The sequence below is a fragment of the Armigeres subalbatus genome, chromosome 2, assembly GCF_024139115.2.
Source record: "Armigeres subalbatus isolate Guangzhou_Male chromosome 2, GZ_Asu_2, whole genome shotgun sequence".
NCBI classification, from domain to species: Eukaryota; Metazoa; Arthropoda; class Insecta; order Diptera; family Culicidae; genus Armigeres; species Armigeres subalbatus.
The window spans coordinates 101,314,882-101,333,088 of record NC_085140.1 but is presented as its reverse complement, the minus strand read 5'-3'; the positions used below and the strand labels follow the sequence as shown (position 1 = coordinate 101,333,088).

General features: G+C 37.9%; 1 protein-coding gene across 1 annotated transcript in view; it reads left to right on the top strand.

Annotated features, from left to right (window-relative positions):
* LOC134210483 (proton-coupled zinc antiporter SLC30A1) overlaps positions 1-18,207 on the top strand; it is a 149,419-nt gene that overhangs the window by 63,041 nt on the left and 68,171 nt on the right. Inside the window, exon 2 of the mRNA XM_062686530.1 lies at positions 13,600-13,977. Within this exon, the coding sequence (XP_062542514.1) occupies positions 13,801-13,977 (177 nt within the window). The 5' untranslated portion in view covers positions 13,600-13,800. The remainder of the gene's footprint in view (positions 1-13,599; positions 13,978-18,207) is intronic.

Here is an 18,207-nt window from a genome sequence, read left to right as displayed (position 1 = left end):
ATATTAAAAATGATGAAACGAAATGTTGTTTAAATCATAATTTGATTGAATTTGGGAATGGGGGGAATCAAAGGTTGTCGTCTATTGATTTTTACATTCATTTAATTTTACACGCGTCTGTCATATTGAACGTGTGAAATTCAACGATCTTAATTGAATTTTAAAGCGATGTAAATTTAACAGCTAACATAATTTTAGATGTATTTTGATGCTCCAAATATGTGCATCAAAATAAACGTAAATTTACACAGAAATTCTAACTGTGCATGTAAACTGAGCTCAACACAAAGCCAATAGCAACTGATACAGAACTGCCCATGATCACATAGTTGACGTATAAGCCAAAATGACCAAAACACACTTTTTTGCGGATATGGATTCTTCGTATGATTATACATATGCTCCATGAAAAAATATTCTTGTTTTATTCGGAAACATTCGAGTTTAGGCGATAATTGTTTTTGGAAAAATGGTCATTTGATCGCATAAGTTGACGTACCTCCATTACCTGCTGCAATATGGAGCAAAAACCTGTCTCATATTTTTTCGACATTCACAATCCACTAATTAAGCACAACATAGGTTTTAGTTTTACTTTGTCGTATTTCAAGACTACTTTATGATTTGGGCGTAACTGATTTTGTAATCAAAAATTAATAAGCAAGTTCCTGCTAAAGCAAGCATTTCTTGTAAAAATACATTAATAAAGCTTAAAAAAATCTAGTGAAATCCACGGCATAATCCGACAAAATAAGCTTTCATCCATCGAGGTGTAGGCTTATTTGAGATAAACGGGAAATCACACTTATCTGAATCCCCATTTCTCCTCTAAAGTGTAGTAATTTATGGGTATTTTCTAAAAGTGCGTATCAGAACCAAAATCTAGTTTCATTTTTTGCGTGGCAGGAGAGGTCTGCCACTGAGGACTCAACACATAAGAATTAGTGCGTGTTAAATGGCTTTTTATGTGTACCTCAGCTTGATAATATTGGTATGTATATTTTGAGCACATTTACCGGGAAGGATTCCACGAGTGTTATTTTAGTTTTTACAATTGCAATGCAATTCTTATTCATGTTTTTCATTACCTTACCCGGACAGAACTGAATTATAAAACATGATATGCACTTTGGATGTGTTATTTTAATATCAAGATGTGTTATGGATAAAAACAAACTATTAGCTCGAGATATTAATCACTTCTTCCAAATACCATTAACTGATAACCTCATGATATTTCAGAGCAGATTTGGATATTGTCGCACGCTATGTTTAAAGGCAACTATTATGCAAAGTGAATGCACCTCGGATGTTAAGCCGTCAGGTCATAGTTTTTGACCTCTAGTTTAAGGATCTGTGTCGATTAAAATATTTCATCGGTGAAATTTTGACTTTTTTACTATTTATAGTAATATTTTTAACCTAAAAACCTTTTCTTATTTTTTTAAAATTTTTTGAAACAAGTTTTATAAAATCCAACCACTTCTTTTTTTTTTTTTCCTGATGCTTTAGGAATCATTTTCATATAAAAACATTTTTCATATGATGAAAATACTAGAAGTTATATTAAAATTACTGCCAGCCTTAAATGTTCTTACGGTTTATTATGAATAGATCTGGAGCCTTCCTTAGCCGTGCGGTAAGATGCACTGCTACACTGCAAGACCATGCTAAAAGTGGCAGGGTTCGATTCCCGGTCTTGTCTAGGAACTATTCTTGCCTCCCCTGGTCATAAAGTATCATCGTAGCTTCATGACATACGAATGTTAAAATAGTAACTTGGACTAGATACCTCGCAGTTAATAACTATTGAAGTACTAAATGAACACTAAGCTCCGAGGCGGCATATGTCAGAGTGGTTGATGTAATGCCAATAAGAAGTATTTTTAAATTTAAGAACATAATATCACTTTTTAACATTTCAAATCAACAAACAATTAAAACTACGAACTAGTTCAAAGTAGTATTTAGGTTCTGTATTTCAAACTTGATTGAACCTCAATCTACGTCTGCATTATGTGACCACTGTTATATGCTACCGCCGTGGATAACAGTTTACTTGCATACTGTTCGCGGTTATCTGCATTTTGTAGTTTTGCTAAATAGTATGTATAGAAATTTCTGTGGATGGCTTCCGTGGTTTGTTCCGTATACTTTGTAAGGCCTCCCTGTAATGCGCTCAATTCAAGAACATGGAATTTCAAAATAAGAAATTGTTCGATGATTGGTAGCCCGGCTGCTGTTGATCTGTCACAAAAAGCTCGTATGGCGTCTGAATAGATTGGCCAACAATGTTACACTAAAACAGCAATCAATTACCTGTGGTAGGCTCTCCAATACCTTGTAATAACCATTGCATTATTTTCCTTTCAAAACACCCGTTTAACTAGAAGACTTCGGCAGTAACGCCCAGTGAAATCAAGTTGAGCGTGATGTGTTGCGTTGACCTCTGATGTCCAGACTTTAGATTTGTCTGGATGTTTTTTTTTTGCTACAGGCCCGAAAATTTGGTAGAGCAATCCCACCAGCAAATTTAGCGCTGGAGGAGGGGTTTTGTCTAAAATTATATCATAGTCTCCTCCTTCCAGAAGATGATTATGAATATGAACACAATTGAAATATAATCGAGCTTCTTCCTTGACCTGTCCAGCGTTAAATTCTGTTTCTATGGTAACAAGTGGTGCAGGGTTGCTGTTTTTTTTCAATAGACTCGTGTGAGTTATGCAGTTACACAAGAATTCGCTATCGAAAAATGAAAGATATGTTCGGTGTCAACAGTATTTTTAGTATAACTTCTGCTACTTTCTTCATATGAAAATTATTTTTATATGAAAATTTTGCTTGAAGCGTAAGAAAAAAAGGTGGTGCCTGGATTTTATATAACTTGCTTCAAAAAAATTAAAAAAATCAGAATAGATTTTTAGGTTAAAAATATCCCCTTAAATGGTAAAAAAGTCAAATTTTCACCGATGGAATATTTCAACCAACACAGATCCTTAAACTAGAGGTCAAAAACTATGACCTAACGGCTTAACATCCGAGGTGCATTCTCTTTGCATAATAGTTGCCTTTAAACATAGCGTGTGTCGTCTGATATTTTATGCTTTTATATCCTACATATAAATCAGACCCATATTTCATTTTGCAATCTAATCACGATTGATTTACTTCTAATCCTCGTCTACTCGGGTATTTTAAAATAGAGATTGGAACCATTTTTGCTTTAAATTTGGTTGGAACGAGAGCTTTGGCCAATACATGAAAACGGTAACTGCTTGCACACTTGTTACAGAACCATTCTAATGCTGTAATATTGCAAAAATCCCCGTACGGTACTGATCAAATTCTTTGCAACACGAACTCTTCCACACATAATTTTATCTTTACCACATAATTTTAATTTTCACGAAAGAGCTATCCGAAAAACCTTTCTCGGAAACTCGAACTTTTCAAAAAAAATCCCTTCTTCAATCAATAAATCTTAAGAAAATTATTTTGAGCTTTTTAGTGGTATGTCTTCACTTGTCATAAGACGAGTTTGTAGAATCCCATTTAATTCCACCACTTAATTGTACCTTGACAGATACGTATTTCGACCTCAACAGTAAGGTCGTCTTCAGTGTCTCGTAATTGACTCAACTTAAGTCGAGTCGAGTCAAGTACGAGACACTGAAGACGACCTTACTGTTGAGGTCGAAATACGTATCTGTCAAGGTACAATTAAGTGGTGGAATTAAATGGGATTCTACAAACTCGTCTTATGACAAGTGATCAATAAATCGTCGTTAACTTCAATTATTCTTTAGCGCTATTTAACCACACGTAGTAGCCTGGTTTTTACGCCATGTTATGGAAACAAACATTTCACAAAACGATTGTTTGATCGCATAATCTGTCGTATGCATATTTTGACCACTTCAATCAAAGGAATAATAGTTAATTCCCCGCGGCCTTTATTGTCTATTTAGATAGATTAGTTCATCTATTTTGTTGATTGGGTATGATGATTTGGGTAAAATTAATAAAAATGCGTTTTCCCAACATCGATGGTGCTGGTTGTTACGTCAACTATGAAATCATGGGCAGAGAAGAAGAAGGTTTCCATTAGGGTGGCTCAAATTTGTACGGAAAAAACTTTTTTTTAATTTTTTTTGATGGGCCGCGGATCTATTTGATGTCCTGAAGCTCTGGACAAAATTTCAGTCAAATCGGTCAACGTTTAGGAGGTGCTAAACTCGTTAGAAGTTTATATGCAAAAATGTATGCAGAAACATCCATAAACAGTGATTTGCAGTTAGACGACACAATTTACGATAAAGAACTATGATACTCATTCAGGTCTTGAAGAATTTAATACAGAATGTTATGCTGAAAACCGCGAGAAGATTAGTGTTTTCCCGGCGAAGTTATTAGCATTTCTTTGAAGTGTGGTTTGAGCAAATTTCGTTTCTTTTACCTTTGAAAAGATATAAATTCACCCATACAACACTCCAGTCAAATGCTAATATCTTTGCTTAATGAACTCTAATTTTCTCGCGGTTTTCAGCATAATATTCTGTATTTAATTCTACAAGAACTGAATAAGTATCATGGTTCTTCATCGTAAATTGTGCCATCCAACTGAAAATCGCTGTTTTTCGATGTTTCTGCATACATTTTTCCATCTAAACTTCCAACGAGTTTAGCACCGCCCAAACATTGACCGATTTGGCTGAAATTTTGTCCAGAGTATCAGGACATCAAATAGAACCGAATAAGAGGGCCCATAAAAAAAATCGAAAAAGTGTTTTCTGAGCCACCCTAGTTGCCATACAATCCCTTAGAGGCCATACGCATAATTTATGATTCAGATATGTTCAAACCGGATATCCTAAGTTCTCCAAATCATTCTGGAGTTCAATCCAATTCATCTTTCAAGTCAACTGTGTTTGGTACGAAGCCTTTTGCAATCCATTGTGTCTGGCTACTGGCGCTCAGAGACAATGTGCATGGTTTACGATTTATATCTGTCCAAATCGAATGTTCTAATTTATCCAAATCATTCTGGAGTTCAGACCATCTGGTCTACCAAGGCAACTCGATACATAGCCAATAGCAATCCATGATGTTCATATAGCCGCCATAAAGCCATGCGATTCATTTACGATTCAGATATGTCCAAATTGGATATTCCAAGTTCTCCAAATCATTCTAGAATTCAGACCAATTGGTCTATCATATTAATTGAATTAATAAAATCGGTTCAAAACCAATAGCAACTCACGGTGTAAATACAGTAACTCAATATTTTCCCTTACTTGATGAAATTCAAAGTCCCTTGAATTTAGCATACTGTGTTACCTCCTTAAGTCGATACCTCCCATACTCGATATTCTTCAAGTCGAAGTAATTTTTCAAAGCATTTTCACCTCGCTAACTCTGCGTTCTCAGAATCAGTTCACATGCATAAAATATACGATGTCAAGCCATTTGTCCGAATGCCGTTTGGTCGAATGACGTTTGGCCGAAAAGTTAAAAACTGTTTTGTGAGCATTGAAATGTAAGTAATGAGAAGTGAGTAGTTAGATTTACGTGAAAGTGCAGCGAGAAGTGAGGAATGAGACGTTCTGCACATCTCATAAGAAATAAGATATAAGAAATAGGGAGTGAATAGAGAATTAAAAGTGAGAAGTTATAAGTGAGACGTGAGAAGTGAAAAGTTAATAGTGAGAAGTGAAAAGTGAATAGTTAGAAGTGAAAAGTAAGAATTAAGAAATGAGATGTGCGAAGTAAGAAGTAAGAATTGAGAAGTGAAAAGTGAGAAATGAGAAATTTGAAAAGTGAGAAATGAGATATTTGAAAAGTGAGAACTGTGAAGTGAGAAGTGAAAAATGAGAATTGAAAATTAAAAAGTGAGAAGTAGGAAAGTGAAAAGAGCGAAATAAGAAGTGAAAAGTACAAAATGAGAAGTAAATTGTGAAAAGTGCGAAGCGAGAAGTAAAAAGTATGAAGTGAGAAGTAAAAATGGAGAAGTGAAAAGTGAGAAGTGAGAAGTTAAAATGAAAAATTTGACAAGTTAGAAGTTAGAAATAAAAAGTAAAAAGTGAATAGTGAAAGGTAAAACTGAAAAGTGAGGAGTAAGAGGTGAGATATTCGAAGTGAGAAGTATGAAGTGAAAAGTGAAAAGTAAGAAGTAAGGAGCGAAAAGTGTGAAGTAAATAGTGAGAAGTGACAAGAGCGAAATGAGAAATGAGTAGTGAGAAATAAGAACTGAAGACCAAAGAATGAGAAGAGGATCAAAGAATGACTGAAATGAAAATTTAACATTTTTAACTTTCTTACTCGCAAAACAAAAAGTTGTGACATTTTTTGCATTAAGCGTTTCGTATTAAATTTCGCATGCAAACCGCTCAGAGAATGTTATATTTTTTACGCCAACTCGTTGCATTAAATCGGTTTATTTGGTTTCGATCAATACATCTAAACGACTCTCGTTAGCTTCTCCAGCAACAAATATATGCATCGTATACACAATCTTCATAACTCCGTTCAGCTTGATGGCAGACAAGGACGCAGACAAGCATAGTGCCAATTCCACTATCATCACCCTTTGCTATCTCTATTACCCTACTTGTGATTTTATGAGAATTCTACAATTCACAGAGCACAGAACGAGGATAGTCTTCTATCACTTCTTCTCTTATGTTGTGTAGGTGTCCAGATGGCTAGCGCGTCAGGCGAATTGCGCTAGGCTTGCTGGAGGGCTTTGCTGCAATTCTCGTCTTAGGACAAATTTTTTTGTAAGCAAATTAAGGTATTACTAAATAATCTGATTGCCGGGGAGTTCTGGATTTTCTCCCAAATTCAAGCCTGCACGGTGGGCCTGGTCGTTTTAATACTTGTGTCATATTTATGATATGCTGCAAATATTAATGCAGACAAGAAAATGCTCGGGAATACAACCGACATTTCCAGGATGCTTTTCAATACTCGTTGTGCATGTGCTAAGACAAGACAAGACAAGGTTGGCGAAGCATGTATAAAGCATCGTTCCTCAACAGAAGTTTAAAAATAGAGCCTATGTAGACACAAACACATAGCACATAGCTTTTTTCTCGTGAACAGAGACCTAATGCAATGACTTGCTATATTGACTTAATGCAATCTGTGCATGGGCCTCCGCTTAATGCAATCTGTGCATGGAATTCATGCAAGATTGTCATAACTTCAAACTTCCTTCTCATTTTTTCACTTCTTTCTTTTGTTTTTTTTTTTGACGTAGGACTTACGTCTTTCTTTACTATACGGGGTGTCATTTAGATTTTTGGAAATCGAGAGCGTTACGCTGGAAGGGAAGATTTTGAACGCTACTAGCGCCTTTATCTTTCGCTGGATATTAAAAAAAACACATTAATAAAGTTTAAAAAAAAAAAAAAAAAAAAAAAAAAAAATTTCGCTGGATATCAATCGACTCTGACACTCTCCACCATTTTGCCTATTTCATTGAAACTTAAGATTATTAACGATAAGCTATTGAAAATTTTAATTCTTGTCGAAGCCAGTAAAAATTTCATATGTAGCCAATCCCGTGCATTCCTAACACGGACATCAGAATGCGGTATGTCACGGGCCTTCGGGTCTACCGGAAGATTTTCTTTGTGTATAAAAGAAGCAGTGCCTGCCGTGTGCAAGTCATTACAATTTGTGGCAGCAGCGCGTACTGACGTGCTCGCATTTTTGTTTCGTTCGTTCGTTCGCTGTTTACCTACACAGCGACAGCATGCAGTCACCAGCGGTAGAACTGCCGGTGGGTCTGATGGATGCAATCGATGGATGCAATCGCCCATCGCATCGCTCGGAGCTCACGGCTAGAGGCCGATGATGGCTGAGGCAGCGAGGGCAGCGGTGGTGGCTGGAGAAGAAGAAAATTAGAGAAATTTGGTCTGCTCATCCACGAAAAGTGATTGGTTTCATAATCCACATGATCCCGGGATGGGTACGAGTCATGTCATATGACTGACCATATGCTAAGTTGTGCTTGGTACTAAACGACACGTATATTAAAACATGGTTATACTATAACAGTTCTGATTCCCCAGAAAAAAAAATCAACTATACTGATGAAAAGACAAATTTTATTAAAATCATTATTTTCATTTATTTGCAGAAGGCATTAGCAATTAAAGATGCACAATCAGGAATAATGTTAATATTTAAGATTAGAAAATTTCGCTGTATTACACGTAAATTAAAAAAAAAGTCCGCAAAAATAATTTCCAGAAGAATATTTAAAAAACTTTAATAAGATTCTTTGTTTTTAATTTTCTGAGAAATTGTAATATTAAATTTGACGTAGACTCGGAGTTAGGAATCAAAACATTAAATAATTTTTCGTTGATATATTAGCAGTACCTCCTCTATTTTAGCATGATTACTGCTCCTTGACTTGTTTTTTATTGTTCTGATTTTTTCAGCAGTAAGCACACATGGTAGCAAAAGAAGCAACGAAATTGGTGCTGTATTTCTTTGTTTGGAAAACGGGATAGTTCGCCCAAAATAACACTTTTTGCCCAAGTTTGAAAATTTTACAAATAGAATTTTTAAACTTCAAATACTATCATCAATAAGAAATCTATAAATGCCCTATATTTGCTTGAGTAAATAAGGGCTTAAAAGTTAGAAACAAAGCAATTCTGATTATGTATTTAATTATTAGTTTTATTTCCAGAAGTTTTGTATAAACAAATTGCTAATAATTCTCCACAGCATGGAAGTTGCCGTTTCCAATATCAAAACTATAATCAAACTTCATAGATCCAAAAGTTAGAAGTTAAATGCAAATACGCTACGTTTATACAAGTCCTACGTCTACTCGCGGTTATGTTGAAAACATTACCCATTGCTCGTTTTTTCTAATTTCTTTCTATTCGTTTCATCTTTATTCTTTCTCTTCCTTCTTGTTCCTTCCTGTCTTCTTTCTTCTGTCTTATATCTCACTATTTACTTCTCACTTCTGAACATCTCTCACTTTGCATCTCTTGCTTCTGTTTTCCTCAATGCTCACTTCCAACTTCTTACTTAACAACTAACACATCTCACTTCTCATCATTAACTTGCCACTTCTCATCTCTTATTCCCACTACTCACTTCTCTCTTGTTACTGTACACATCTCACATCTCTGTACTCACTTTAAACATCGCATTTGTCACTTCTCAATTCTCACTTTTCACTTTTCACTTTGAACATCTCACTTCTCACTTCACCTTATAAGGAAACCCATTTTACTACTCGGGCAAACGGCATGCGGCCAAATGGTGTTCTGCCTTTTCTTTCCCTTTCGTCATGGTATGGAAAGTGATTGATATTTTGAAAAAAAAATGTTCTGTATTACGATACCTCCCTAACTCGATGGTCCCTTCAATATCGAGAAATGGAGAGTTCACTGTATATCTAATGTTCTAAATACTCATGTTCTGAACTCAAGAATTCAGATGAGTTGGTCTACAAAGTCAACTCGGTACAAAACCGATAGCAAACCCACCATATTTAGGCTACTATCGGCCATACTCACGATGTACAATTTTGTTTTCGTCCAAATATGATGTTTTGAGCTTTAAGATTATCGTATGAAAACATATCTAAATTTTTGTTCATATGAATAGTCTTCAGGGACTTAAATGGACATAATAACTTGCTATGGGTTCTGTACCTAGCGTTATTAGCATGGTGAACTAATTGGTCCTTACTGCAAATATTTGAAGGGTTTAGAACGTCGTATTCGGTATTTTCTAAACAATAAACCGTGCAGATAACAATAAAGAACCTGATTGATAAGGAGAAGTCGCTTACTATTTTTTATCGAGCGTATTTGACTTGCTAAAAAAATGGTTTGAATTGGAATGTTTTTGTGAACTATTATTTTAATTTTTTTTCAGACTAAGGTCGGAGTGGCCTGTGCAGTGCATAAAATTCTTCTCCATTCAGCTCAGTCCATGGCAGTCTTCGGAGGGTCCGCAAATCGTCCTCCACCTGACCGATCCACCGTGCTCGCTGTGCACCTCGCCTTCTTGTTCCCGTCGGATCGTTGTCGAGGACCATTTTCACCGGATTACTGTCCGACATTCTGGCTACGTGTCCGGCCCATCACAGTTTTCCGATTTTCACGATTGCTCCCAACAACTGATGCAACTTGTGGTTCATTCGCCTCCTCCACGTACCGTCCGCCATCTGCACTTCACCATAGATGCTACGCAGCACTTTCCTTTCGTGTTGGTGCTCCACGAGCATCGTCCAGGTCTTGTGTCTGTACAGAACCACCGGTCTAATAGGCGCTTTGTAGATAGTCTGTTTGGTTAGGCGGCGAATTCTATTCGATTGGAGCGTTTTGCAGAGTCCAAAGTACGTACGATTTCCTGCCATGATGCGTCTCCGAATTTCTCTGCTGGTATCGTTATCACCAGTGAGCCGAATTCGTTATCCAGCTCGTTTTCGTCACCACCAATACAAACTCCTGGTTGGTGGCTTTCGTTGTCTTCTCTTGAGCCTCTTCCTATCATATACTTCGTCTTCGGCGTGTTGATGACTAGTCCAATCCGTTTAGCTTCGCTTTTTAGTCTGCTGTAGGCTTCCTCCATCTTCGCAAAGTTATGTGCCATAATATTAATGTCGTCGGCGAAACCAAATAACTGGACGGACTTCGTAAAAATCGTACCACTCGTGTCTATCCTTGCCCATTGTATTACTTCGTATTACCTTGCCGTAACCCGTAATCTTCTATGTCGTTCGTAATGGTTGTTTCTAAAGACGGCTTATTGGGCCTGCGCAAACCTCCTGTCTCGTTAGAGGGCCGTCGTGTCAGGTCTGTTTAGCGGCCCACCTAACACTATGACTTGGGCATGTGCGCTTTGAGCGGCACACGGTCGCTTTGGCGGAGCCTGCTTGCGGATACATGCAGCTTTTTATAGATTTTCAACAGAGCACACTGTCAAATCCCACCACATCCTAGGCAGATATCAGATGGCCAGGGGAGGGATCGCTGCTGCCTCTACATCTCACCGAATAACAGTTCATAAATCCTACTGCGGGTTCAAAACATTTGAAAATCTCATGTGATGCAGGACGACTACGGCCAAGCAAAATTTTTCTATTTTCCGACGTTGATGTTTTTGAACATTAGCCTGCCTTGAAGTTTGTGGAAGTTCAGTAAGATAGGTGTAAAATTTTCGTCATCTTGGAAAGTAGGTATTCGAGCCTTAAGCTACTAGTAAAATGCTTCAATCAACTATCCTTTGGAGAGAATCGTCTTTCATTTAACTTTTATCTTTTTCACGATTGTCATTTTTGACCAGCAACGTTTTATCACCACCGCCCTCAGGCATGGCTGACAGCAAACACACGCCTAATGAACCGGTAACGCCAAAACTGCTGGTGGCCCAGAACCACTAAAATATTAAAATTCTGGCGCAAATTATCCACATGACTTGCAAATCTCCATCGAGTTTTCAAACACAGTTATTCAAAGTGAAGAAGAAGAACTAGATTTGGTGGACGCCGAAATTCGGAACTAAAAACAAAAACCGCGTAGTGTCAATATTTAGCATTTAATCTTTGCATGTCAACCACATTTTTCGAATCTATATAATCGTAATCCAATCGACGATTCAAATGTGGCACATTTTAAGACATTTCAATCCTGAAACAGGGCTCATGAGTTCACCAGAATAGACGCTTTAGCATATACCCATTTATGACTAAGCTTTCGCCCGACAATTGTGCTCATGTTTACCCGCTTCTTCACCAATCAAACACCGATGCCGATGATAAAGTGGTAAGATTGCACGCGCTTCAAGTGGCTTTGCGCGCCGCACGTACAAACCTATCTAAAGCGCGATTCTGAGAGCGGCGGCGTCATCGCCGGCATCACAGTCTGCACATTTTGAGAAATGAAATATTCAAACAGTGTCCATCGCACCATAGAAGTTACCAACCCGCAGCCTTCAGCCGATCAACAAGCCCCATTCCGATAAGTAGACCCCACCAACCAACCACCAGATTGGCTGGAAAAGTGTGATCAGAATGATAAAAATCCATAACGACGCCACGGTCGACGATGACGGCGCGTTGCAAAATAGAAGATAACGGTGCTGTTGGTTGCGGGAATTACGGAGAACAACCGATGGTATACCCACCTACTACACCTGGCAGAAAAAAAAACAGCCGGCTCCAATGAAGGTCGCAGACATTTGGAACGATGCATGATTCTTGCAATTGACTACCTCACGGATCTGCGGTAATGAATGGCGACCCAATTTGATCAAGCTCGGGTAGGGCTTTGTAACTGTAGGAAGAAGCGACACTTTTCAGGAGTCAATGTTTCAAAGGAGAGAAAGGATGTTTTTCCTTTGTGGAAATGGTTTCATGAGCGAAATAATTTCTGAGTAATAATTTCATCACAAAGTCAAAATTCTCATAAAATTATCCAATATCGGAATGAACAAGGGGAATCTTTGGTTTAATACTATTGACTGATTTTGCCAAAATTGCACGCGATGAACCCTTCAGGAAAGGTAGCGCCGCACTTTCTGCACTCCGATACTTGATTTTTATGGGTGAATAGCATTGCGGTGTATCTTTTGGCGCGGCCGTACCTTTCGAAAGTGATTCGCTGCGTAAAGTTTGTGCAAGTACCCATTTTCAAATTGTGACGTGAACTGTGTATCGTTCATCTCCTTTTATTTTGATTCTTAGCCTGGTTTATGCAAAGAAAGAATAGTTAGAATCGTGTTATCGATAAAAGTAATGATGTTATAAAGTTATTGTCTTGTAAAAATTCTATTGATTTGATTCCATTAATCACAATGGTTTAGGGGCCCTCCCTAGCCGTGCGGTAAGATGCGCGGCTACAAAGCAAGACCATGCTGAGGGTGGCTGAGTTCGATTCCCGGTCCGGTCTAGGAAATTTTCGGGTTGGAAATTTTCTCGACTTCCCTGGGCATAAAAGTATCATCGTGTTAGCCTCATGATATACAAATGCAGAAATGGTAACTTGGCTTAGAAACCTTGCAATTAATAACTGTGGAAGTGCTTAATGAACACTAAGCTGCGAGGCGGTAATGTCCCAGTGAGGGATGTAATGCCAATGAAGAAGAAGAATCACAATGGTTTAAATATTAGATGAAATTATTATAAATAAACGAATCTTGCCTTCATACACAAATACATATAACACAGATTTCTCATGATTCATGTACATCAAGCCAGAAGTTTATCTTGGTAAACTTTTAATATTTTCTAAAAGATCAAGATAACAGTTCTTCAAATCTCTACTGTTCCGACTTTCTTGGCAGTGACGTAATTTATTATTGAAATCGTGTTTTCTTATTGACTTAAGGTGCATACTCTTCCCCTTTCAAAGCGCGTGCATTGGCTACCTGTTGGGACTGGAATGTATGAATAAATTATTTATGTCTCTGATCTTTTCTGTTCATATCCGTACCTTTGCTACCCACCAATCACCATACAGCAGGACAGCAGCGAAATCCCTTCTGATAATTCTAAAAATGATTCACATTCTAACAAGTTCCTATTCTCCTTCTTTCTTATCTCGTTTGCGTTCGCAGGGTTCCGATATCCACCACCGCACGCCCGACCAGCAACAATCACACCGGTTCAGTAGTTAGTTTACTTAACAGCAACAGTCGTTTACTCGTACGTTTAGTGTGTAGATCGTCGTAGGTTCGCAGGGCGAACCGTCTTTTTGTATAGCTTTTATTATTATTAAGTAAGTAGTGTTACCAGCGCAAAACCAATTATCTGCAAAAATGGCCAAATTCAGCGGGAAGAAGTGCCGGCTGCTCACCGTGATGACCCTGACGGTGTTCTTTTTCTTCGTCGAAATCGTCGTCGGATATCTGACCAACTCGATGGCCCTGGTGGCCGACAGTTTCCACATGCTGGGCGACATCGCCGCCCTTGTGATCTCCTTCCTATCAATTAAGGTAAGTGTCGGCGGCCTTTCGGTAGCAAGCTTATTCATATCGTAATCGCGCACAGTGGCGAACCTTCGGGCGAAAACTGGACTGATTCTTAAAATGTTGCTAGGATGTGTTAAAAAGTTTATTCAATCCCAATTATCCTTCGGGGCCGAATTAGATGTAACCTAATTAGATGCGTTTTTATTGTGATTATTAAAGGGATTCACTTCAATCGATCTAGTAAGTAGTAACTTATTTGAAAAAAGTGATGTTATTCATTTTTATCGTTATTTTGAAACAATGTTTTAATAATAAAATATAGACTCGCAGTCCCACGTCCGTCATTTCCGACTTTTCCGCAAAACATACATTTGCCGTATAATCGTCCTCGTAGATCAGATAATGCTTCTAACAAGTTTCTAACAAATCGTTATCTCTGAAACACCCACTACACGATAGCCTAGGCTTTCCTCTTTCACGTAAAGTGAAATTATAAAAAGATTCTATCGGGGGTCTTTTTTTCCATACATTTTTGTTGGTGAATGAAGATTTGTATGGGGATTGCACTAAAAATACCGAATAAAATAAAAATAGTTCTAGGTTCCTGATAGAACATTTTAATTTACCCACGACATGAAAGAGAAGACCATATACACACTTAAAATAAATCGCCGACTTCGGTAAAATTTTACCGAAATCTCAACCTCTGAACTGTTCGGTAAATTATTTTACTGATTTTCGGTGATTTTGACAGTTGAGCAATGGAAAAAATTACAAAAAATCTGTAAATTAATTTACCGAACAGTTCAGCGGTTCAGATTTCGGTAAAATTTACCGAATACTGTAAAATGAGCTAAGTGTGTACTTTCATATGGAGAGTGTTTCAGAGATAGGGGAAGGTGGGGAGACTTGATCCCCGGGGAGACTTGATCACCCCCTGTTTATTCGAGGACTATAGTAGTTTTGTTCTAGCGTATTTTTTAGTATAGATCCTCTAGACAAATGACCTTTATGTGGTGAGTTATTTTTTGGATTGACAACCTTATTTATTCTGCAGGGCGGTTTGTATGTTTTGACCTTCCTAAAGATTTTTTATTGGCCAAGCAAAATTTGAACAACTTTTCATAACAATGACCAAATGCTTTCGTTTTTTCACAGCACAAAGCCATAAATATGCTTAATGATCTGTACTGATGAAAATGTCAACACTCCATCAAAGTTTTAGGATATTTGGATTTGAAGTTATTGCCTCAATATGGGGACACTTGATCCCCCATTAGTCACCCATACAAAAATTTGGCGAAAAAATTCAAAAAAATATAAATATATTTTCAGGCTTCTAATTTTTTGTAGATTTGACAGATTTGATGAAGGGTTGTCAGGAAAAACTATTTATTGCGTAGATATCACAAAAAGAGGATCACGTCTCCCCAAATTTTAAAATTGCATAGGGTAAGGGAGGTATTTTGGACCACCAGTTCGACGGCTCATATTTTGGACCATTGAGTGCAAACTCCTTTTGGTGGTCCAAAATAAGAGCTCCCGTAAGGGTTGTCCAAAATACATTCTTTACCCTATGCTGTCGAATTCAATAACAAAAATCGTTCACGTATATGCACAGCAATTCGAATATTCCGCATATTTTGAAGGAAAAATATTTAAAAAATCTGAGGGCGTCTTTCTAATTTTATCAAAGCAAGTTCTTGGAGAGGGATCAATTTCCCCCGAATATTTTAAAAGTCGATTTTTGACAGCACTCCAAAAAATCGATTGTGTGTCAATAACAACAATAATTTAAGGACTGTCATACATCAGTAAAGTTAAATACTATATTTCTTAGAGAGTCTGTGTGGAAATCGTGTATGTTTATTTATTTTTGGCTGTGATACATCGGAAATCAGAAAAGGGGATCAAGTCTACCCAGTCTCCCCTACAGCAAGACAGCGAGGCGGCAATGTCCCAGTGGGGGATGTTATGCCAACCCCTGCCGACAATCTGTCACGCCATTGACCTATAATTGCTCACACCGACTCAAATTGGAGTTGGTCTACAGTTGGAGTTGGAGTCTACTCCAATATAGTGTTAATACAACTCTGGATAATAGTGTAAGACGGTATAGTACGCCCCCTTAAGGCAATACCTATGATAACTTTTTACTTTTGAACGCAATTTATGCAAACGTTGTGTTATTTTGTAGTCCAAAAAGCAGCGAATGAATTGCCTGTGAGTAGTCGTATAAAAATATTACAGGGAACACGTGATAAAGCTTTTTTGAAAAGTCGTGAAAAATGGATTTCAACAAGTGCCTTTTTTATATCTTTATTAAAGTGATTTTTAAGTTGAAGTTTCCATATCATTTGGAAGCAACTGCTGCAGCCTCGCCGCGCTTGTGTTACACTGGGTCGTTTTGACCAGTGAAACATATTTTCGAAAAACTTTACATTTTTGAAGATGGAAGCAATTTATCATATAGCATCATATATCATACTAGCACACCCGACGAACTTCGTTGATTTATTCTCTGATTAGTTCTCTAGTTATTCAGAAATTTCTGTCCCCCTTTCCAAAAGGGGAGGGGTCTCGAACCATCTTAAGAATCTTCCCGAATTTCGGCACCAAAAACCTCTGCATTCAAATTTTCACCCTGATCGGTTCAATAGTTTCCGAGTCTATAAGGTTATTTAGAAAAGTTATTTTGTTGCCCATCTGAGTGTTCCAGTGCAAGTTTTGCGTTCAGTATGCTAGCGTCGCCCCAGAATGTTGAGCAATACTTAAAGGTACCAACTGATTTTTACCCTTATATAGTTTTCTAGAAATCAAAGGGGGGCGTTTGGCCAGATGCAGCGCATTATACCGCCTTACCCTATTACATTTTTACGCATACGTTAATTCGCCTTATTTGCAATTTTGTTTTAGGACTGTGTTTACAATAAATTCTGAAGTGATTCATATTACGGGGCTGATTTATTTTAAACCTTAAACATGCATTTCTCGTTCTCCATAAGGCCGATTCAGATTGTTTTTTTTTCAATGGTGCAGTTCTGTGTAATGTAGATTTGAGCCAACAATAGGTCGTGTTTTTATTTTAAACAGAATTTCTGGAGATACTCAAAATATGCATTCATTATAATATGCATTCAAACAATTTACCCTTAGAAATATAAACATATTTAATTATTTTTCCACCAGAATGAGATAGTAGTGTATTCAGCAAAGTTGTTGGAAATGTTATTATGAACAACTTTGTTGAAGATGCCGAGTCTCTATCTCTTATACATAACAAACTTAAGGTCATTTTTGTAAAAACCCCTTTTAAATCATATTTTTCATTCTAACTCTTTCCAATTACCTACTCTGGTACTTGGTTGGCTACAGCGTCGATACACCTAAGCCTGGCATATTGTAGAGCTCCATAATCGTCGGTATTGGGCGATGTTCCTCCAGGTTCCCCGAACATTCACACTTTCCGACATTCGCACTAAGTGACACATCCCTATCAAGCAGTACCTGTGCACCAACAGCACTAGGTCTTCCCGTATCTCTACCTGCCACCATGTACTTTGTCTTGCTAGAGTTAATGGTTAAGCCTATTCTCGCCGTCTCCCATTCAGTGGGACAAAAGCCTCCACTACTGCTCTGCAATCGATTCCAATAATGTCGATGTTGTCTGCAAAGCCCAGGAGCATATGCGACCGTGTGATGATAGTGCCGTTCCTTTGCACGCCAGATCTAATAGCGCCCTCTAGTGCAATGTTGAACAATAAATTCGAATGTGCATCACCCAGCTACAATCCGTCTAAGATCACAAACGAGGTTAACACTTGGTCTGCAATCCGAATATTTGATTTCGAGCCATCCAGCGTTGCACGTATCAGTTTAATCATATTCGGACCATCTTCTTCTTCTTCTTATTGGCATTACATCCCCATACCACAGTGCACTGGGACAGAGCCGCCTCGCAGCTTAGTGTTCATTAAGCACTTCCACAGTTATTAACTGCGAGGTTTCTAAGCCAGGTTACCATTTTTGCAATCGTATATCATGAGGCTAGCACGATGATACTTTTATGCCCAGGGAAGACGGGACAATTTTCAATCCGTAAATTGTCTAGACCGGCACCGGGAATCGAACCCAGCCACCCTCAGCATGGTCTTGCTTTGTAGCCGCGCATCTTACCGCACGGCAAAGGAGGACCCCTATTCATATTCGGACATTATCTGCCGCCGCTCATTTATTTTTACTTAATTGTACGCT